General features: G+C 46.3%; 1 protein-coding gene across 1 annotated transcript in view; it reads right to left on the bottom strand.

Moving 5' to 3' along the window:
- Positions 1 to 24,157, bottom strand: part of TANGO6 (transport and golgi organization 6 homolog) — a 579,124-nt gene that overhangs the window by 200,355 nt on the left and 354,612 nt on the right. The window contains exons 13-14 of the mRNA XM_086945772.1: positions 18,184 to 18,732; positions 17,555 to 17,612 (exon numbers count right to left, since the gene is read on the bottom strand). Coding sequence (XP_086801898.1) covers positions 17,555 to 17,612; positions 18,184 to 18,732 — 607 coding nt within the window. The remainder of the gene's footprint in view (positions 1 to 17,554; positions 17,613 to 18,183; positions 18,733 to 24,157) is intronic.

Raw genomic sequence — 24,157 nt, forward strand, 5'->3', positions numbered from 1 at the left:
TTTTTATCAAAGCCCATACGACCTAATACCCCCTGTCCCACTTTTCATAACAATAATGGACCTGGATATTTTCCACAACAGCCTGCTAAATCTTGGTTGCAACCACCTTATCCGCCCCCTTTTTTTCCACATCATGTTAATTTACAGCAGCAGCCTCCAAATGCCCCACTTTTTCCTATGCATCAAGCAAAAGCCCACTGGCAACACCCATTTCACTTCCCGCCACCTTTACCCCAGCCAGCCTACCAATGGCCGCAATCTTTTCAGCCACCTCAATTGGATAAATATTCCTGGCAACAAACGTGGCAGGACCCGCCCCACTCACAAGACCCTATGTCCTCACAATTCGCCCACCCAAATAGATATGCCGTGCTAGATGAGGTAGACTGACTCAGTTCACTAGAAGCATCAGATTTTAATAACCCTAATTCTGAGAAGGAGTATTCCTTTCCCTCTGCCAAGCCCCCAGTTGTATCTTACGATCCTATTGAACTGTCTTTATTAAGATCTTCTCAGCTCATAGGCAATCAGGGTAGTTTGGATATATGTTTAACTAGTGCTAGCCCCAGCCTAAGTCCGGTTACCATCTCTCGGGAAGAGGGTCCTGCTTCATTATCACCAGCAAACCAGCAGGAGTTATCTGTTGCTGGTAATGCCGGGAAATTAGCAGGAATTTCCCTTATTTCCTGGAATATTGCCGGTCTTGCTAGTAAATTGGGTACACCCTTTTGGACCAGCTTTTTGGGCGAGGGTTTTGATTTAATTTTACTACAGGAAACATGGAGTCCAGACCCTATTATTAATATCGAAGGGTATGTATCTTTTTGTCTCAGTGCAACCAAATCCAGCTCGGGCAGGGCTAAGGGAGGCCTCTTATTGTTAGTGTCAACTGGGCTGCGTGACTGTACGGTTAAATATAGTACAACCGTGGGGACACACAGCCAAGTTATAAGGGTGGAATGTAGAAAGAACATTGACTTAGTTATTGTTAATTTTTATAACAACATTTTTGATGCCACCAGGGGGGATATTTTACTGCCTTTAGAAAAGGAAATCATTAAAGCTTTAGATGTCTCGAAAAGAAAGGCTGAGGTGGTATGGGCTGGGGATTTTAACTTGCAGCCTTGCCATCTTTCTAACGGGAACATCTGTGGCTTTGATACAGCATTAAACAGCCATTGGAGAGATCAGGGGGGGAAGGAGGATTTCCCTCATTTTCAACACTGTAGTTATGGTTCCACCCTAAACAATATGCTAGCCATGTTAGATATGACCCTGTTAAACTGCAATGTCAACAACCGGGCAATAACATGTCCTACATTCACGGGCAGAGATGCAGGTTCATTTATCGATCATATCTTATTGTCTAGTAGTGGAGACTACACTGATTTATATGTGAATGAGGAAAGTCTCAGTGACCATAACAGCTTAAGGGTTACCCTCTTGGGCCATGGCACCTCAACAGCTTCAGGTGGTAAATGTACAACTGATATAGTGCCTACTAGATCAAAGGGCCTCAGGGTTAAATGGACTAGTACAAACTCCAAGGTTAAGCAGAAGGAGGTTGTTACCCAATGCAAGAATCAAATCAGTTATTGCCTGGATAATGACAGTGATTCTGGCTATTTAATAGAATGTTTTGTATCTCTGAATATCATTATTGAGGGTATCTTCACTAAGCCCCTGTCAGCCAACAGTAGTCAAAAACAGGGATGGTTTGACAAAACATGTGTCGTCGCCCTCCGTAACCTAAAGAAAGCGTTAGGTACTAAACCTCGCGTTAAGACTGAGATACAACACCTCAGGGCTAGTTATAAATTAGCCATTAATAAAAGGAAAAGGGTTTTACAGTCTGAAGCATGGGACAAGTTGAGGGAGGCTGCTGAAACTAAAAACAGCAAACTCTACTGGGAAACAATAAATAGTCCGTTTCTCAGTAGAGAAAATGTTCCAGAATTGACCTCATATGTGGCATGTAGCGACTGGGTTGATCATTTCTCGAAAATATTCAATCCTGAAGGGCCAACAGCTGAGTTACCATCACCAGATACAAATCCATGGTTGCCTCTTTCGTTGGCTATAACATTGGATGAATGTCAGGAAGCAATTTCTTTGAGTAAAGGAGGCAAGGCACCTGGCCCCGATGGGGTCCCGCTGGATTTATATAAAGACGAAACAGCGTTATGGGCTCCCATTTTGACAAGGATTTTTAACTGTGCGGCTGAAAATGAATTCCCTTCTACCTGGGGTCAATCGATTATCATCCCTTTACATAAGAAGGGCGATAAATCAGAGGCCTCTAATTATCGCCCAATTTCACTATTGGATGCCTCTGTAAAGGTGATGAGCAGGATTTTGCTAAAGAGGCTAGAAGACTGGGCAACTGATTTTAACATCTTAACTAAAGTCCAATATGGCTTCCGCAAAGGTCTGGGTACACTGGACCAATGCGTAAACCTGGACCTTTTAATCAATAAATATACTGTGGCTAAAAGTGGCAACCTCTTTTTATGTTTTGCTGATTTGAGCAGCGCATTTGATCTGGTTAACCATAGTATTCTCTGGGAGGTTCTGCTCGAGGCAGGGGCACCAAGGGAAATAGTGTATTTTTTAGCTAGACTATACGAAAAACTCTCATGTAAAGTCCGCTATGGCACCCTTGGCGAGTGTACCCCGTTTTTTAAAGTATCTCGGGGCATTCGTCAGGGTTGTGTCTTAGCCCCACTTTTATTTTCCCTTTTTATTAATGGTGTAGACCGATCCCTGACCAACATTTTAGCAGATGCCCCCCTGATTGGCGGTAAACCTGTTCCGCTGTTACTCTATGCGGATGACGCTGTTCTTTTATCCCGAACACAGTTGGGCCTACAGCGCCTTATTGATAATTTTGCGCAGTTTATACAGGCTAGGCAGCTTCGTGTGAATAAAACTAAGACATATGTAATGTCATGTGGTCAGGCAGCCAAGCAGGCAAAACATACTTTCTTCCTAGATAAGGAAAAGCTGACCTCTGTTAAATCTTTTTGTTATTTGGGAATAACATATAGTAACAGTGGGTCCTGGAATGCGGAATTTGACGCCGTAAAAACAAAAATGATACGGTCCACCAGTAGCATTTTTCGTTTTGCCTCTAAACTAGGCTCACGAAGTATCTATGATATGATGAACATATACAATGTATGTTGCGTTCCCTCTGCTCTGTATGGGGCAGGGGTGTGGGGTCACTGTGAGGGTATTCTCTTGCAGAAGGAGGAAAACAAGTTTTTAAGGAGGTTATTATGCGTTCCCCCCTCCGCCTCTATACAGTTGACCCATGACGAAGTTGGGATCGAGTACATCTCTGACTTAGCAGCAGTTCGGCCACTTTTATTGTGGCGATCTATTTGGGCTAAGTCGGAGACTCGATTCACTCAGGATATTATTCTTGATTGTATAGGTTTGGATCATTCCTCACGGGTATTATGGTTAAGATACATTCATCATTGGTATCTACTTTTGTTTAACATTAATGTGTTCCGTGAGCCAGAAAAGGTTGTATCTATTACAAAAAAAGAAATTAAGATAACGTTCCTTAAATTTCGTAAGGCTGAGCGAGACAAAGCTGTTGGTAATCTTGCTACTTTGAAATTCTATAAAGATTTAAACTTAGTTCCTGGATTGCAATCCTATCTTGTGTTTGTAACTCGCCCATCTCATCAGTATGTTTTAACACGGGTTAGACTGGGTATTGTACACCACTTGGTTGCTTTTCCAAACATAAAGACTAGTTCAAACACACCCTGTCCCTGTGACGGTTCTTCACGTCAGAGTAGTTGCCATTTTTTACTTTTTTGTAAATTTTACCAGTATTTCAGGCTTAAATACCTTAAACCAATTTTTATTAAATACAATATCTGTACCACACAAACAGCATTGATAATTTTATCCTTATTAGTAAACGAGGAGATTTGTTTCTTCTTGGCTACTTTTATTTTAAAATGTACAGCTGCCAGGAAAAGTATTGTATTTTAAAGTTGTTTGCTGACCTGTCTGTACATGTGCTATACAGCTGCCAGGGTTTATTTATGATGAAATTAATGTTATCATCCCTGTCTGTATATATATACATGTTTTACTCCCTCTTGAATTTTATATCAATGTCTGTATTAAGGTATTTATATAGTGTCCCACAGTATTGCGTGATTAATTAACAATTTTTAATATACAGTTCCCAGTAAAGGCCTAGTAAGTAATTTCTACTGACTCCCAGGTTGTCCATGTAAAAATGTCGTGTATTCTATAAGATCATGCCGATCTATAGAGGCTTGTTTATTTTTCTACTTGCTGCACTTCAGTTTTTCCTCTTTTCTAGGAAAGATTATTTGTGATTTTTAATGTTTTAATTGTGTTCTGCTTGTATGATTTGTATGTACAAATCGAATAAAAGCTTTTGAACTTGAACTTGAGTATGGGCATAGTAGAGTACTTGTTCTCTGAAGAGTTTGGGAACCACCAACTGTTTTGGGTCTTGTGCCTTGCCCTCCCTGTAAAGTAACTCTTTTTCTATCACAAATCTGGGGAAGGATTCCTTTGGGCTAGACTGGTTTATGTGAGCCACCTCCCAAGCATTAAATAGGGAAGAATCATTGGCTTGAGCGAATTTGAAGTTCCTGTCTAAGACCCAAGGTTATGAGGCCAGTAGGGTAGGGGCAAGTACTTCCCTTTGTTGTCGTCCTTCTCTCATCTCTTGTTGGAACATATTAAAAATTCAGGATTATTCACCCTTATAATGAGGTCTTCTGGGAGTGTTTCTATTACTCCTACCGTAACTGTACAAGGGGGTCTGCCTAAAGTATTTAGGGTGATCAAAGCAACCGGATATGGTTTAACGTCCCGTGCACACACCTTATGTGCACAGTTGTACCTGGAAGAATCTGCTCTGCCATGACCAGGGAATTTTTTATCACCAATTGCCTACACCCAGAGTCTAGCAAGGCTTTTATGGTTTTCTTATTCACGTTAACACGTACGTAGTATGATGAGCCCATTTCAGCAGAGTACATCACAGCTCTGGGGACGTAGCCGACTTCCATTGGTTCTTCAAGGGGCTTCCTTCTGGGGCACATACTGGCAATATGTCCCCATTCTCCACACTCATAACATTGAGGTGATTTCATTGTTGGAACTTCATATTTGAAAGGTCTGGTTCTTCCGGTTTCAATTCCTGGTTTGGGTTTCTTTTTGGCCTTTTGTGTGGTGGTAGCTTTTGTTGTTTTGTCCCCGTCCCAGGGCAATGAACAAGGTTGTGCCCTTGAGTAATTTGCGGCCATTTCTATGGCTTGAGCGGGGGTGAGGCCAGAGTGTTGCCTTAACCAACGCTGCGTCCCATAGGGCAGGGCTTCCATGAACTGTTCGAGGTAGATGCTATTCATTAGATCTTCCTTACTCCTGCTTTCGGGCCATAGCCACTTGTATGCCGCGGCCTTCAGTCTAAAGAACAAATTCTTGGGGTTTTCCCCTTGGGTCCCTTTTTCTTTTCTAAATCTCACCCTAAATGCTTCTTCGTCTAATCCCAGGTGATCTAGTATCAATGTCTTGATTTCCGGGTAGGGGGTGTTTCCTGATGGATTGGCCACCTGATAGGCTTCTTGGGCAGGTCCAGTTAACAAAGGAGCTAGGAAAAATGGCAATTTGTCTTCCGGCCATCCGCAGGCTCTTGCTGCCCTTTCAAAATTGGTAAGGAAAGCGTCAGGGTCGTCTCCTGCTAGGTATTTTTGTAAGGAAACTCCAGATGGATGAGGCAAAGGAGGTCTTCTTTCATAAGCTACCACCACACTTAAGGCCGAAAAGAAACCCAAACCAGCGCCAAGACGCCCACGGGCAATCGTGCGCTTTACAAAAATCAAAATCAAATCAATCAATCATCATAGGTACCCAGAGCCCCCGGTTCTTTGATAGCCCTTTGTAGCCCTTCTAGCTGGGCAGTCATGGCGTTTTTAAACACCTCGCGGTCCTCCTGGGCTGAAGTCATTTGGCGCTCGACCACCCACTCTAGTTTTTCTTGGCCCTTAATCAAATGCTGTATTAACGGATCCATTGCTGGGGATGCAAGGGAAGGGTCAGATCCCACTTCTGACACCACTTGTTACCGAGTGGGAGAAATAGGTCGGAAACCGGTAGTTCTGGGTAGATACGGCTTTATTTTAACAAATGATTTCTTCTTTAACTGTCTTTCCCGGGAAGGAGCAGCTGGGTCCGTGGTTACTCTAGACAGAACGATTGTTCTCCGGGACGAATTTCAGGGGTTGTAGGCTCTTCTTCCATGGAGTGGCATTCACATAAACAGGGAAAACAAAAGGAAATATTCAAACCTCTGTCTGAGGTGTATATCGGTTAAAGGGACCTGGGTGTGATGGCGTTCACCGGTGCTCAAAAACGGCCGTTGTTATGGCCTTTAGAGAAAAGGTGAAACAGCGTGCAATAGGTGGGGAAGAATGGAGATGGGGCAGAGGAGCGTGAACTAACAGGAGCAGTGTACAGGTCTCTCAAGCTTCCACTACTTCCTTTCAGCCCCCGCCCGCCTCCCTACCAAGCTCGACACTCGTTGTCGTACCTGGGATAGCCACACTCCTCCGTGAGTGTGGCTGGGCGATGCACCGTATCGTTGGCCTCCAGGCTTCTCGTCTTCTTCTTTGAAGTCGTCTTTTCCGCTTTTGTCTTCTCCGTCCTTCGGTCTCCGGAAGCAGCCTCCGCTCGTTCTTCCTTGTCGGTGACGTCACACACCGACTGTATGTCTTCTGCGCTTTTGTCCAGTGAGCTGCCTGCTACGTCACTCTTGGGCGGTTCTAGCCACACAGGATACGCCCCCTTAAAGTGGAACACGTCTTCTGCCTCGTCTTGTTGGCCCCAGAGAGGATCTTGTTCGTACTCCCAGTCATTCTGCGAGGAGCGGAGAGAGGGTAAAGGGTCAGCCATCCACCAGTCTATTGAGGGAGTCATGGGTACTGTGGCACTAGGTTCCCGGTTACAGATGGAATTTCCAACATCACTTTAGGAATGTTTGCTATTACCAATGATTGTCAAGATGCTAGTCTAAGGCGCATTCTTTTAAACAGCTAAGGTAAAAGTACAAAAATTCAAACTATACTGTTTTGGCTATTGTTCTTTGTTTGACTTTGAGACTGAGCTAAAAAGGCACGTGCCAAAGACGGATGTTGCATCAAATGTCTTGTTGATATCTATATCTAAATGACTTGGCACTTTCGGAGTTCTTGCAAAGACAGGGAAAAACTACATCTGCGTCAAAGGCAGGCATGTTGATGATTTAGAAAAAAACTGAAAATGTAACCTCCTAAAATAGAGTTGGACCATATGTCTTTAAGTTAGTGGTGGGTTGTGGCTTGGCCTTCACTAGACATTTTGTTAGACTTGCCATCTTTGGCGTGGTTTCCCCTGACTTTTTGCCTCTACCTCATGTATTTTTGATGCTGTGCTGGATTTCGTTTTTGCTGGCTTAGATGCTTTGGGCACTTGGGCACTGTTAATCAGTGTCAAAGTTCAAGTGCTCCCTGTGTAAATTGTTGTTAAAATTGGTTCTCCAGGATTGGCATATTTGATTTACTGGTTAAGTCCCTAGTAAAGTGTACTGAAGTGTGCCAGGGCTTATAAATCAAATGCTACTAGTGGGCCTGCAGCACTGATTGTGCCACCCACACGAGTAGCTCTGAAAAGGTAACTCAGACCTGCCACTGCAGTGTCTGTGCGCAGTTGTTAACTGCCATGTCGACTTGGCAAGTGCACCCACTTGCCAGTCCCTAACTCTCCCTTTTCTTACATGTAAGGCACCCCTATGATTGGCCCAAGGTACCCCCCTGGGCAGGGTGCAGTGTATGTGAAAGGTAGGACATGTACTGATATGTGTGACATGTCCTGATAGTGAAATACTGCCAATTTCGTTTTTCACTATTGAAAGGCTATCTTGCCCCATGGGATAGAATAGGAAATGCTTTGTAACATCTTACAAGTATAACGTGCCATTGGGTCAAATAGAGAAATTACGTTTAGGCTCTCTGAACTCAGAATTTAATAACTCATATTTTTACTAAAGAGGTTTTTAAATTGTATGTTTGAAAATGCCACAGTAGGCATTTTCTTGTTTAACCGTTCCGTGTGACTCTGCCTGTTTGTGTATTGACTGTCTGGTTTTGGAGTGACAGTGGCTGGGGATGTGCATTCACTGTAGACAATCACTGGGGGGACTGAGGTGTGCCTGGCATTTCCTGAATTACTCCGAGCTGAGCTGAATAGACCTTAGCTGAATTTAGAGTAGTGGGAGGAGATCTCCTTGCACCTGAATAAGGCCCGTCTCCCTTGCACAATGCTGTCTCCACCCCTGTGGTCATACTGCACCAGTGAGGACAGAACTGGTTTGAACTGGGCTCAGAGACCCTTGCACAAAGACATTTCTGGGGTATACGTATTAGACCTAAAACCCCAGAGATTTAGACTACTTCTGGAATCAAGAGGAACCTTTGCCAAGGAGAACTGGAGAAGTACTGCCCTTTTGCTGTGTGTTGTCTGGGGTTGGCCTGAGTAGATGTTTCTACCAAGGAAAGGACAAGGACTTTGCTGTATGCTGTGTCCCCCCTGCTTGAGGAAGATCTCCAAGGGCTTGAGTAGAGCTTGCCTCCTGTTCTGAAGTCTCAGGGTCACAAAGACTTCACCCCCAGCTCCTCTGAACTTCCTTGCTGGGACGTTCTGACCTGGCAAGAGGTGCCTGTGTTGGCCTCTGGAGGTTGTTCCTGCTGTTGGGAGCTGGAAAAGCAACTACAAGAAAATCGACGCATCGCTCTTCTTGCAGCTGTTTCCCAGATGCAGCACCTCTGTGTGAGAAGAATCTCCACGCATCGCTGCGCCACTGCCGAAACAGACGCAGCGGGTCCCACCGCTGCAAGAACCGACGCATCGAGGGATCGTGGCTGAAGAAACTGACACAGGGCCGCTCAACGCCGCCGCATCGATCGCCGCCGCATCCCGGATTTCCACGCATCATACCTGTGTAGCAAGTTTTTCCGACACATCACCCGCGGACCAGAACCGTTTCGGAATCAACGCATCTCTTCCCCCTACAGAACGGATGAGACGCATCACTTCCCCTGCATGCAGCAGAACTGTTGCATCGCCTCCCCATGGTCTGAGGAACTGACGCATCACTTTGTTTTTCGGCACTTCCCATCTCTGCGGCTGTTTGGCCCTGTGAATTTCGTCACAACTACAGGTACTTTGAGAGGAATCATGCATCCATAGTTTTCTAGGGGCCAAGTTGTTTGAAACCTTTTTAAAGTCATATTCTTATTACATGTATGTTTGATTTTTGACATTTTGGTCTTGTTGAGTTTAGATAAAGATACTTTATTTTTCTAAACTGGTGTGGTGAACATTTGTGGTGTTATCACTGTATTACTGTGTGTTTTGAGTACAAATACTTTACACATTGCCTTTGGGATAGGCCTGTCGGCTTGCGCCAAGCAACCCAGAAGGTGAGCAGGGGTTATCTAAAGTGTGTATCCCCCTTACCCTGACTAGAAGCATGGGTTCCTATTTGGACAAAGGTACCTACCTCTGCCAACTAGAGACCCCCATTTCTAACACATTTGTTCTAGCATTTTAGCCTTTCAGCTGACTGATGTGGTGTTGGTTGGCTTTGCTTGGTAGGGTCGTTAATTGCAGTGTTGGTTTTTCTTTGCTTAGCAAGGGCTGTCCACAGCAGCGTTCCTGACTGCTGGTTATCCTCCTTTCTTCGTGGCGGCCTCTGTTGTGTAGGCTCACTGTAGGGTGCTTTGGCTCGGCTTCTGTGTTCTTCTCATTCTATTGACTCTCTCCTGCCTGGGGGGTGGTCTAGTCTAGAATCAGCTTATGCAGATCTCCTTGTTCAATTGGTGAATGTCATGCCTGCCTGGACCCAAGGCCAGGTCTTTCTGTGATCAACTTACAGGGCTCACTCTTGGTGGTCTTATCTACACTGATCGGAATTTTACCCTGCAGCCTCCTGTTTCATCTTCTTGTTTTCTGTTAGCCCTTATAGGCTTCTGTTCTCAATTGGGCTGGGTGGCTGGCCCCTTACTGCTCCTTCCTTTCGATTCTTTGCGGTCCTTTTGGTGTTTATGGTTCAATGGTCTATTCTGGGGTTCCTATTGATATGCAAAATGGTCTCTGGTCTTCCGGCTTGGTTTTTGTGGATCTCAGGGGTTATTGTTTTTTGGTTTTTTTCAGTGTTTTATATTGCTGAACTCGACCTGAAGACATCAGGTAATTTTTATTTAATGCGATTTTATATAGAGCAAACATTACCAGAAGGTGTCAGAGCCCTTTACAAAAGAACCAGTTGCGTTACATAAGGACATTGGATTACACGAGTTATCTATACTACTATTATAAAGGAAGAACTTTGAACCTTTGAGGCTGGTAAACTCGGGAACCACAGCGCCAATCCAAACACCCGATACATTGTTGTAATTGGCAGGGTCTGTAGATGGACATAGGCTATATAAAATAAAAAAATATACGTTATTTAAAATATTTACCTAAAAAAAAAAAAGTAGTCCCTTGGAAGTCATGCCGGCCGCGACGTGCGTGCTGACATCAGGAGCCAGGGAGGAGCGGCGTACGCGAGGAGGAGCGGCGGACATGAGTGCGGGGAGGAGCGGCGGACAGGCGGGGAGGAGCGGCGGACAGGCGGGGAGGGGCGGATGAGGTAGGTGAAATATAAAAGCTACAGGCGGGGAGGAGCGGTGAGCTTAGGTGAAATACAGGCGGGGAGGAGCGGTGAGCGTAGGTGAAATACAGGCGGGGAGGAGAGGTGAGCGTAGGTGAAATACAGGCGGGGAGGAGCGGTGAGCATTAAATGAAGCAAAAGAGGTAGCAAACGGCAAAAGTGAGTGCATTACAAAAGTGAGAATCATGAGCCAACAACATACAAGAGGTAACAAACGGTGCATTACATGAGGAAAAAGTGGCGGGGAGGAGCGGTGAGCGTAGGTGAAATACAGGCGGGGAGGAGCGGTGAGCATTAAATGAAGCAAAAGAGGTAGCAAACCGTGCATTACAAAAGTGAGTGCATTACAAAAGTGAGAATCGTGAGCCAACAAAATACAAGAGCTAGCAAAAGGTGCATTACATGAGGAAAAAGTGACTTGTGCAGGTTACAAAAGCGTACAAACGAAACAGAGGTATAATACTGCAATATATGAAGGAAGGCTCCGGGGGACCCACGAACATTACAAAAGTGAGTGCATTACAAAAGTGAGAATCCGGTGGATTACATAAGGAAAAAGTGACGTGTGCAGTTTACAAAAGCGTACAAAGGGAAAATAGAGGTATAATACTGCAATATATGAAGGAAGGATCCGGGGGACCCACGGACAACGTCGGGGCGGGCGGGGGCCCTGAAGCCTGATTGCTCCCGGACAAGGTCGGGACGGGCTGCTAGTAAGAGATATAAACAGAAAAACATTTTTTGCAAATGTACAAGTGGCGTGAAAGGAGGGAAAATTTGCAAATGTACAAGTTGTAAAGTCACTTAAGGAAGAGATACAAACAGATAAACTCTAAAATCACATAGGAATGGTAGTAAGTACAAAGGTCTACTACATATACTAGTGGTTAGAGATAAATATATATACAAATTGCAAATTCACTCAGGATTACATTTTAACAGCGATTAGGCTTGGACAATGATATATTACAAATTTACAGAGCAGGAGATTCTTGCCATCGTTCAGCCAGGTGTTCAGGTGGTGTTGCACTCAAGGGTGGTAATCTTGGATCTGGAGGGATCCCCGAGTTGGAGATGTCCATAGGGGTAGAAGGCCGGATGGTGGTGAGGGAAGCAGCATGCTGGATCCCCGGGCTGATCTTGAGGTCATGCTGGATCCCCGGGCTGATCTTGAGGTCATGCTGGTGATAGGCCATCTTGGTAGCTCCTATCTAGCACGGCCAAATGCTGGGTGTTAACTCTGCCTCATTTTTCCTCCCACGGCAAGACACCACTTGTGTGGAATCCCAGGATGACCCCAGCTGGCCAGTATGGTGTGCCCCAGAGCTTCGCTCACCTCCCGGTCGCGCCTACTGCGTCGGCGAGATCACATGCCGCGGCCTCAATCACCGCACGTATTCGTCCCAGACATCATCGGTGCATTCATCCTGAGCGAGGGAGACCATCTCCGGCTCTCTGACAGCCGCTGTGGAGATAGGGGAAATGCCTCCTCTAGTGCCGGAATCAGTGCAGCCTTTACGGGTTAATTCCGCCATTGGAATCACGCCAGACACACGGCCGCGGCGCCATCTTGTCCCCGCTGCAGTCCAGGCGGCAGATACCTCAGCGATGACTCGATCGGAGGAAAGCAAAATTGGTCCCAAGGTGAGCCGCTAGTGTTCCGGCTGCAGAATCCTGGCCAAGGGTGGGAAAACAATGCGGTGGAGCGCCACAAAGGAGGCTGGAAAGATGGCTCGCAACACATCAGCTCTGCGCGGCCATGATGAGAGTTGGCTCCTACTCCTTTTATCAGAGCACTTTACATGAGCACCCGTTTCGTTACAGATGGACACATTCATTTTGATTAGGCACAGGGAGATTAAGTGATTTGCCCAGAATCACAGGATGTTGAGCTCTTTGCTGAGAATCGAACCCGGTTCCCCAGCTTCGAGGTCGACCGCTCTAGCTGTAAGGCTACCACCTCTCCTTCAGGGTTGATGCGATTTGTATTCTGTATGTTCTCCTTGTCCTGTGCTCTCCCTTGGGCTGAGCTCTTAGTCAAGGGGCCGTTCTTCTATTTCACTGACTTGTTCATTTAATCTTAAAGTTGGTACTGGAGAGGGGTTTCTGGCCTATTGCTCGTCTGTTGCTCTTCTTTCAAACAATTATATCACCTGGTACTATTAAGCCCGTTCTGTATGCTGCAAGGTTTGTGTGCTTTGTTAGGATCAGGTCATGGACTAACTGCTCTGGTAGAGCTTCATATTGTGGTTAACCCATATTTAAAATCTAAAAGAAGAGAAAGGCAGTTAATCAGTAGTTCAAAGACACCCTAGCGCCGTCCGAACTCGATAACTTCTGTAGTAAAAATTAAGAACGTAAGTTAACTGCTCATTCAAAGAAACCTTCAGGCCTCTGGCATTAGCCAACCTTTAGAATAAAACAAGAGGAACCTATGAGCCATACATACAGAGGAATATGCATCCCTTCACTATAAGCTTACTTTTATAATAAAACAAGAGGAATCCAAATATGCCAGTAACCCTTTCTTTACAGGAACTCAGACAAGAAATAGCCCTCTTATTAGTAGACCGTACCATTATCAGTTCAAACTGAAAACGACTGATTTTAACCAGATCAAACAAAAATGTACATCCTCGCTTAAAACCAGGAACCGCCATTGGCTCTGCTGTCCAACCCATTTCAATATGGCCCCTGCACATGCTCACTGTGATGGGAGTCTTAGAACTAAGATCAAGAAAGGAATTGTGAGCAGGGAGCACGAGTCTGTGCCAGATAGGGCATGCGTAAATCCCAACAGAGCAAAAAATGCTGTCCCTGCAGCACAGAGCCTCCAGCAACAGGCAGCCCTGGTGTGCAGCGGTGCCTGAATGGAGAACACGGGGCTTTTGCTGCCTTCAGGTGACGACGGCAGCAGTAGTTCCCATTTGCTTGCTTACAGCATGGAAGAAAATGTGTTCTGAGGCTTATTTCTGCATTTGAGTAGATGAGCCCCGGTTCTGGTGAAATTTGAAAGATGTACTGCTGATTTTGGGTTAGCTGGTGAGAGCTCTGGTTAAAAGATAAGTATGCACTAGTTCATGCTCCTGGTAAGCAGTCTTGCTTTGAATGGGTCAAAGTAATGCCCCTCCCGCTCTCACAAAAGGTGCTGAGCCACAATCACATAGAGTACATCTGCACCCTTCACCCAGCCTTTAATAGAGTTGTGGAGACATGAGGAGTGTGAGTGTAATCATGGGTTGCACATTTTGTCAGTCTTTACATCACTGGGAGGCCATATATAAACATGGATACTGACACACTCACGCAGTGGTGGGTAAATCCTGTGCGACTGTGTGCTGAACACACACACAGGTGACCACAGAGAATGGGTGCACCTGCATGGATGAACACAAGCCTTCATGATAGAATAATGCACTCATCCAGGCTTCCCACACAGTGGTGAGCTACACTGTAAGCATATTGAGATGTGCAAAAATCAGGCCTCGTGCAACGTGCCATAAAACATACTGAAGTCTGATAGACCCAAAATATCTTTTGGTCTAAAGGAACCATGTACTTATAGATCCATATTGTTCTCAAACTTTATTAAAATGTGACATTTGTTTGGGATTCTATGCTAGGCTCCAACCTTGTATTCAAGGTCTTTTCGGACATTATTATTATGCACACCCAACAAGAAAATACACATTTCATCAGCCTGGGACCTGAAGTGGTTGAACGGCCTATGCCACAATAGAAAGCCTAAAGTGTGCAGGGGCGTTGCTGGATTGTGTGCTCAATCTCCCATATAAGGGAAGGGAGACCCTCCATTACTCAATCTTCAAATTGAGAAGATAGAGCCAAAGGTGGGAGGAGGTGGCTCACTTGAAAGTAATGTGATAAATGTGAATAATGATATCGGGTGCAGTGCAATAGTTCAGATATTTCACTAATAACTCCCCTGCAATGGAAGAGTAATTTGTGAACAAACGCATAACAAAACCGATCTTGTTGCATCTTCCTCCTCTGTCATTCTACAATTGTATAACCATAGACAGTGACAATGTCAGAAGGTTAGCAGGCCTATTCCACTGAGCATCATTCATTCCATTTTGGTATGTCTCCAAGAGTAATCACAGTGGTTCTAAAAGAACTCCAACTGTATAGGGGTCTGGGTGAGCTTGAATAGCTAGAGAGAAAGACCATCGAAACAATAACACTTCACTTAGGATGACTAGTAGAGTGCTTCTTCTTAAAGCTGACACGGTTCACAGGAGGCAGAATGCAAGCCAGCATAAGTCTGCTTTCGCAATGCCCCTCTATCCAACTAAGTAAGAGTTTTTGGATTGCACAGATAATAGAGATGTTCTCTTATTTTAAAGGAAGGAGTTAAAAAAAACTGAAAAAGAACCTAAAATTCCAAATAGGCTGCCTGTCTCACAGATCTATGAAGGCCTTGGGACAAACTGGGATGCCCCAAAGTGATTTGTGGGGGGGGGGGGGGGGGGGGGGGGAATGCACCTAAGGGGCTGCAGGGACCTATGTTACACTCCCTACTGAAAGTCAGAGTGGACTGGGATGTAACGAGCAGCCAGGAAAGGGTTCTGCTGTAGGCCACTTTCCTACCTCAGCACAGGAGGTGTCTTCAGAAATAAGCCTCAGCAACAGAATTGATTTGCATAGGTGCATAGGAAATAGCATGGGTCTACTGTATTGTCACTGCTGAGGAAAGACCTGGTTTGGTGGCTTAGAGCTAGGGGTGTAGATTCCAGCCCTCATTCCAGGTTGGTGTCTGGGGAAATTTCGTAGTGTGCTGTAACTCCTGTTGCGTATTGGTATTTGGAGTTTCGTGGCACACACACACCTTCACAGTTTTATCCATTTTAAAAGAATTATCCTGCCAAAATTGACCTTTGGAAACATGCACTGAAAATATCGGGACATGCAGATTTTGGTACGGAAAGCATCAAAAGCATGCTATGCCCCATTTTCAGGGTACAAAATGTAATTGGTATTATTAATCCCACTCTATAAATGTCAACCATTATGACGTTGGATATTATATGGGGCGATAAACACACTCTGTCTTTTGGGGCATTTTGGACAGTCCTTCCTCCTACTGAAAGAGGCAACAGCAAAACACAGTTTTTAAAAAATACCAATCTCCCCCCCGATAATAGTTACAGTACTTTATTTTACGCATCAGGTACCACTGAAAAGCACGCGCACTCTGGGCTAAAGGCTACTTGCCTTGAAGGATGCTGTATTTGAGGCGAACCTTTGCAAGCTCTCCACAAAAGAAGTGCCTGCGAGTTTTGATGCACAACGCCCATCTTTTACTTATAATTCCCTGTAATCACAGGTCAATAAAGCCGATGGCAAGGGCCACATTCAACCCAAATTGACCTCTTTCATTCCTGCTTTCACAAAAATATTAAACCTGCCGCACTACCCACTGCACAACTTTTTCTCTACCACTAGCACTTGTAATTTTCCACTCCTCAAAATGCAAATGGGCATTGCATTGGACCATCCGAATCTCGCCCTTGCCCCGAGACATGAAATAGCCATGTTTGTATTTCTATTTCCATTACAACTTACTAGGTGAGAACGCCGGGACCGTGTCCACTTTCAAACCAGCCGCAATGTTTGAAAGTAGGCCCTGAATTTGTCCTGTGTGGTGCACCTCATCTATCACCAGTTTACAAAGAGCAAAGTATAATACATTTAAGAAAATTCCCATTTCAATAGAATTCTCAATTTTTTTAGATGTGGCAATCAGCACAGCGATTAAAAAAAGTACACCAAATAATAATTATAACAAATATTTCATGATCAATTGAAACAAACGCCCTAAGATTCCATATCCCAATACTGCAGCAATTAGGAATTTGCCTTCTTTACGATAAAAAAACACATTAATTTATAAAAGCTGCCTGCTGCACATTTGATACTTTTTTGCATTTTTGCAAACAAGAAACGACCGCACAGCACAAACACGTGTTCTATCAAACACATTCAATGCGACAGGCGAGCAGCGCTGCTTTCCATATCTCAGCTATCTGTGTTTCACTAATCAAGGTTCAGTAGTGGTTTTGAATCATATTTTATTTTGGTACACAAGAGGTTACGACAGTACGCTGATATAAAAGTGTGTTGTTTTAAAGACCACCACAGTGCTATCAGCTGGCCCCAATTATGCGTGCCACTTTCCACCATTGCTGGATTATCTTTCCCTGGGTAGGACTTAAAAGTCCCAGCATCCGAAGGGTTTGGGCTAAAAGCTCGGACCGTATAAATATATCCCATGAGATGGAGCTACTTAGCAGCCGTGCCCAAGGTCTTCTGTCCTTCATTCCATCAGGGGCGGCTCTAGGGTCATGGTGGCCCTGGGCAGGGAGCGTAGGTATGGGGCCCCGGAAGAGGGAGTCCGGATGGGGCAGAGCGCGGAGGCCAGTAAAGAGGGGGGTGGGGGGGTGTCAGGGTGTTCGGAAGTGGAACTGAGCCGGAGGCCGCCAAATCCCTGCCAGGGGCCGCCACACAAATATGTATCCATCCTCAGAGGATAAATATATTAAGGATATATATATTGGTGTGGTGGCCCCTGGGGTTTGGTGGCCCTGTGCAGGTGCACAGCTTGCACATGCCTAAGGCCGGCCCTGATTCCATCATTTTTGTAAAGCGCTCCGATATCCTTCGGGATCTTGTTCGCGCTATATAAAACTTTATAAATAAATAAATAAATAAATAACAGGAAAGGATCATCATGGTGGCTTTCTCAGCACCAAACCAGGACAGAGTACTCAAATACATATTTACCTTGAATAGCAGAGAGATACACAAAGGAGTCTTCGTGCTGCAAGTTTTCAAGGAAGAGCTGAAAGAAGATATAGAGCAGTCACTTCCATGCACGAGGGGGCTCCAGCACAGAAATAATGCACTCCCCTGGTATTAAAGATTAACATTCAACAGACACTTTCCCACAAGCAGGCTTAACTGATACACAGCATTAATACAGTGCTCCCACAACCACATAAACATTTGTGTACAGTCACTTCCCCGGCACTGATCAGCTCAACAGTCACCATGCACAAGACATTGAATACGGTTGTCAAGGCTGTGGTATTCACAGTGATTTATTTAATTCTTGGTTACTCAGATAAACACACCAATGTGCACAAAGAAGCATCATGGACAACTGTGGCAGGAGGCAAGCAGACACCACTTGCACACACATACATTCTATTCTGACTGGCACACAGCAAATATAGACGCCGAGCACCAACTACTCTGCACTGTGGATGAGGCAGCAGAACAGGAAGCTAGATGGTTGACAAAAAGGTCACGTGATAACCGAGGGGTTGGGACAGGAAACGACATAAGAACTTCAAGCTCAACAACCAAAGCCCTCTACGCCCATCTCTGGATTGTCGCTGACGTCCCCTTACCTGAAGCACTTTCTCCTGTTGCTTGAGGGCCTCCTGGTCACGCCGATCTATCAACCGGGCGATTGTGCGCAGGGCAGCAGCCCGCACAGGGATTTCGGGGTCATATGCAGATTCCAGGAGCTCCTGGAACTGTTGTGGGGTGTGTACTTCAGTTGTTCTTTTCGAGGCATCTGTCCTGATTCTAGGGGTCTCCGCGGCACCCACTGCCGCTGCAACACTGGGCGGTGTCTCCTGCACAGGAGTGAGTCTAGGTGATGGAACGCCATCTTGCGCAGTCCGTTCTTCACTTCCAAGTGTTGGGTTCTTAAGGACAGTCTTTTCTGTGCCAGGACCCTCTTGATGCTGGGTTCTTCCTTGCCCATCCGCGCTAGTGCTTGCAGGGCCCCTGCTCGTTGTGTCAGTGCACTCTGTGGGGTAGGCCCCGTGGGTGGCAATCGTGATGCGCAGGTCACTGGCCAGCTCCTGGATGACGGGATCTGGGTGCACCAGAGAGATCTGCTGCAGCAGGGGCATCAACTGCTTCATGGTGGCAAAGTCTTCGGACTTTAACTTCAAAATAAATGGAAATCAGAAACAATTAATTTATCCGTCTTGAAAGAGTCGCCACATTCCAACACAGAAATAACTCACAGCCAGACCACAGTGTATAAACCTCACTGAGAGCAAACGTTAAAAATGCCTTCTTCAGCGTGCAGAACTATTCAATTCCACCCTCCTCAACACCTAGAACAGTTTCCCCAAGATAATGTCATGCATGGTTTTCAACCAACTCATTGAACGTCCCTCTTCCAACAAGTTTCCTACATATTGGATTTCATGCAATCTATTCAACTGACACTATATTCCCTCATACAGCCAACTTTATCTCAACTCTCTACAATCAAGTATTATCAGTACTGAAACCTATCTGTACTTCACTTGATGCAGTAGATCATCATATCTTTGTTTCTTCCCACCACACTACTGGCATCAACGGCTCTGTCCTACAATGATTCTCTTAATACTGTTCTTTCGCTGTGCTATAGGTCTCCAAGTAATCTCCACCTACCACTTCATCAGTTGTGGTTCCCCAGTCCGAGGTTACCTTGTAGCCTTCTTTTTTAACACCACCTCCCTTGGTGACATTTCCTCTTTTTGTCTTGCCAACCTTTTCACTCCCTTCCAATTCATGTGTCTCTAACTGGCTGATCGCCATTCGTTAGTGGATGGCTTTACGGCCTCGTATGATGGACTCTTCCAAAACAGAGGTAATTTACTTTCCATCTTTTTCTACACCATCCCTCTACCTGGTTCAATCAATGTCTTACTCTGACGTCTCCATTTTCTCATACCCTGCTCAAATTCACGGATTGTAAGGGAGTCTGTTAGAGCGAATGAAATAGTTTATTACTGCCACTGCAGCACGGTCTGAGGTAATAAGCATTAACCACATGGCTGCTAGGCGTTTTCCCGTCCTGCGCTAAAAAATATAAAACACCATAAATCATGACGAGCTGGCCTTGTCATCCGCGCACGGCAGGTAAGCGCCATGACGAGCCCAGCTCGTCATTAGCTTCGAAGGGGTTAATAAAATGTGCCTTTATTTTCCATTCCATACCACTAAACCATAAACTACTTCACTAGTACTTACTATATTGGATTACTGGAAAAGCCTCTTTGTGGGAATCCCTATACATCTCCTCCCAATAGGCAGGTTTTCGTCTTAACCAGCACCCCCCCCCCCCCTCCCAATCCTTTCAACAGGAAGCTGTGTGCCTCGTTGCAAAAATACAAATGGGCCTCTACAAGTTACTTATGTTTCTATTGAAAGTGGTTCTGGCATCTATACTACTATAATAAAGGAAGAACTTTCAGGCTTTGAGGCGGGTAAACTCGGGAACCACAGCGTCAATCCACACACCCGATACACCGTTAGAATCGTCAGGGTGTGTAGATGGTTATAGGCTATATACATTTTTTTTTAAAACATTAAAAAAATTTACAGTAAAAAAAAAAGTAGTCCCTCCGAAGTAGCGCCGGCCGCGACGTGCGTGCTCACGTCAGGAGCGCAGGGAGGAGCGGCGTCCAGGAGCGCGACGAGGAGCGGCGGACATGGCGAGGGGGAGGAGCGGTGACGTGAGGAGCAGCGTACAGGCCAGCGGCGGTGCGAGGAAGCGGACAGGCTGGAGGAGCGGCGGCTGAGGTAAGGGAGCGGCGGACATGGCGCGGGGGAGGAGTGATGACGTGAGGAGCAGCGGACAGGCCAGCGGCGGTGCGAGCTGCGGACAGGCGGGAGGAGCGGCAGCTGAGGTAAGGGGACCCATGTCGGGGCAGGCGGGGGTCGAGGCAGGCGGGGGACGGGCCGGGCGGGGGCCCGGGCTGCTGGACAATGTCCGGGCGGGGGGCAGGAAAGCCTGTTGCTCCCCGACAAGGTCAGGATGGGCGGCTAGTAGCCTAAATATTTTGCTAAAATGTTGACTAGCGATCCCCACATCGCCGATCTTCCAACCAAAACCTTCATGTCACACCAGACAATCTCTGTGAAATAACAAAGTTCTGATCTCTGACTTCCGAATCGGTCAAGCCTAACATGGGTGTACGGCTATTGTCCTTTTGCATGACGTTTATATTTGAAAGGCCAGAGCTGCATAAACGAACAAGTTACTTACATTCGTTAACACTTTTTCTGGTAGACACAATCTAACCACAGATTCCTCACCTTAGAATATTCCCCAGACATCAGACTGGAGCCTGAAAATCTTGAGCAGTACCTCTGTGCACGAGTAGGTGGCGTAAATCGGGTCTGCTTCGGCGGCATTCGCGTCAGAAGTGAAGTGCGGAGTGCCTACATAGACGCCACCCTGGCACACAGACATCAGTTTTTTGTGTGAATATTTCCGTGCCAAAAACATGTTAACACCTTAGACTGAGTGTGTGACCAGTGTGAAGAATCTGACTGGATGTTAGGGAGAAAGTCTAATTCGCAGAGTCTCTACCAGGAAAATTGTTACCGTAGGTAAGTAACTTGTTTTTCTGATAGAGACTTCTAACTGCAGATTCCTCACCTCAGGATACCCAAGCAATACCTCCCTGGAGGTGGGTCTGCGAACTAGCTAAAACTAGAAAATACTCGAGGACAAATAGATAAAATGCCTGTTGACTGTCCAAGCAGAAGTGCTTCATGAACACTCAATCTCCAAGCATGAAGGTGGAGTGCTTAGGTTCTAGTGCAGGACCCTGACCTGCTGCTGCAACAGGAGGTCCTCACAAAGAGGCAGTATGATAGGAGGACAGATGCTCATGCTCAGGAGTTCGGGATACAAACTATCCTTGCCCTGTTCAGAGCCACTAGGATACCTAAGGGCCGGTCAGTTCTGTTCTTCTTGACAACTCGAGGAAGGAGCAGTATCAGGGAAAGGTGTACAGGAGTCCTAGGTTCCAGACTAAACGGAACACGTCTCCAAGCAAGAGCTGTTTTTGAAATCCCAACGTGCAGAAGAGCTGTCATAGCGCATTCTTGGCAGCAGAAAATACATCGAGCCAAGGTTCTCTCCATTATCGAAAGAAACCTTGCGCCACCTCCGATTGTAAACGTCATTTGTGATCTGCAAGGCATCGATAGTGGAGTTCCTCTGTCCTGGCATTCAGAGATCCCATCAGGTGCTGCACAACCAGGAAGATGTCTGGTCACTCCAGTCAGGTCCAGAGGCGCTCGGCCTCCTGGCACAGAGTCCATGACTCCACTCCGCCCTGTTTGTTGTAATACCACATGGCAGTAGTGTTGTCTGTGAACATCTGAACCGGCCTTCCTTTGATGGCTCAGAGGAAGACTTACAATGGCAAGCGAATCGCCCTCAGCTCCAGAAAATTGATGTGAGCTGGTGCTCCGCTGGAGACCAGAGTCCTCTGATCTCCCCGTCTCCCAGGTGACCTCCCTGACCCAGAAGTGATGTGTTAGTCACCACTGTCAGTTCGGGGTGCGGGAGATAGAGGGTCAGCTTTTGATCCAATGATGGTTCGTTAGATACCACTGCAAATCGTTTGCAGTCTCTTTATAAATTTTCACTAGGTCACAGAGATGCCCCTGATGCTGAATCCAGTGAGACTTCAGGTCCCACTGCAAAGCCTGCATGAGCCATCAGGCGTGCTTCACCAGCAGGATTCACAAGACCATCAGACCCAGCAGCCCCAGAATCAGTCTAACCGAAATACAGAACAGAGGTTAACATCAGGATCATAGCCCAAATGTCCTGGACTCTCTGCTCCGGAAGGTAGGTGTGGAATTGCACAGTGTTCAGAATAGTCCAGATGAAAGGGAGGATCTGGGAAGTCACATGTGACTTCAGCATGTTGATTGTGAACCCCAGTGAATGCAGGAGGTTCGTTGTAGCTGGAGGTGGATGACAACTGCCTGGTGTGAGCCCGTCTTCAGCAGCCAGTTTTCAAGGTGGGAAAAGTCTGCACCCCTGTCCTGCAAAGGTGTGCTGCAAAAACCTCTATCACTTTCATAAACACCCGGGGTGCACTGGTGAGGCCGAAGGGAAGCACAGCAAACTGGAATTGCTTGTGGGCTACTGTGAACCACAGCGTGTGTTCTTGCAGGACGGGATTTGAAAATAAGAGTCCTACGAGTCCAAATTTACCATCCAGTCTCTATGGTCCAAGGCAGACCGAACCTGAGCCAAGTGAGCATCTTAAATGTCTCTTTTTTAAGGAAGGTGTTGAAGGGGCACAGATCTAGTAAGGGGCAATGGCCTCCATCTTTTATGGCATCAGAAAGTAGCTGGAATAACGACTACCTCCTACCTATGGTGCTAGTATCCTCATGATGGCCCCTTTAGCAACAGAGCCTACACTTCCTGACAGAGCAAAGAGAGATGGTTATCCATCAGCAGGTTTGGGGATGGTGGGACAAAGGAATTTCCATTAAGCGAAGGGCATAATCTCACTGCACAGTTCGTAGAATCCACTTGTCAGACGTGATTTAGGTCTCTTAGGACAGGTACTGCCTGAGCCTACCACCAGTGGTCGGGGTGGGTGGGGGGCTCACTAAAGCGGCTTGGAGGCTGTGGCAGCAGAAGGAGAGGGAGGTCTGGAAACGAGCTGGGACTGGCTTCCACTGCCTCTGTGGGATCTGTGACCAAGGCCACGAAAAAGCTGGGAAGCCTGCTGGGCTGGTGTGTAAGGCTGGTAGTGTGGATGCCCATAGGAGCCCCAGCTAGCTGGGACCACGGAAGCGACAAAAGGTGGTTGCTGTGGTTGGGAAGCTGGAGAGAGGAGCAGGGATATGGGGGTGACCTTGCTTTAAAAAAATCGCTCGAACGCAGTGTCTTCTTTATCGCCAAATAGGTGGGAGCCATTGAAGGGCATGTTGATCAAGGAACATAAAGGACATGACACTGCCTAGGGATCCGTGATGTCCAGTCCTCACCTGATAGCAAACTTAGCTTTCTTCCGCCCATCTAACAATGCCTGGTTCAGGATGACTCGGCCCTCTACAAGGAGCATGGGAAGCAGCTATGAATATTGGCCCAAGAGCCATGCCGTGTTCACCGACCGGAAAGTCACGCTGGTGGAAGAGAAGATATTCTTCCCATAAGTGTCCAGCCTCTTGGATTCCCTATCCAGAGGGGTGGAAAGGAATGCATTTGGGTTGACCTCAGCTGAGGGATGCTGAGAGAAGAGATCTAGCCATCCGTGGGTATGGCGATGCAGATGGGCAATCATGTGGTGCACGGGAGCCCCTGCACAAGATTTGCTAAGGCCCCCAGAACAATTTCTGTAAGGGTCTCATTAAAGGGGAGCAATGGCACGTCAGAGCACGCACCTGGGTGAAGTACATCCATCAAGGCATTGGTCATGACCTCAGCAGCTGGCAGTTGCAGGACCTCCACTGCCCTATGCATCATAGTTGCAAAAGATGTGCCTTCCTCCGAAACAGAGCCTGGAGAGAAAAGCATGACTGAGTCCAGGGAGGTATCCAAGCCACTGGCAT

Source organism: Lissotriton vulgaris, chromosome 12 (genome assembly GCF_964263255.1).
Source record: "Lissotriton vulgaris chromosome 12, aLisVul1.2, whole genome shotgun sequence".
In the NCBI taxonomy this organism is placed as follows: Eukaryota; Metazoa; Chordata; class Amphibia; order Caudata; family Salamandridae; genus Lissotriton; species Lissotriton vulgaris.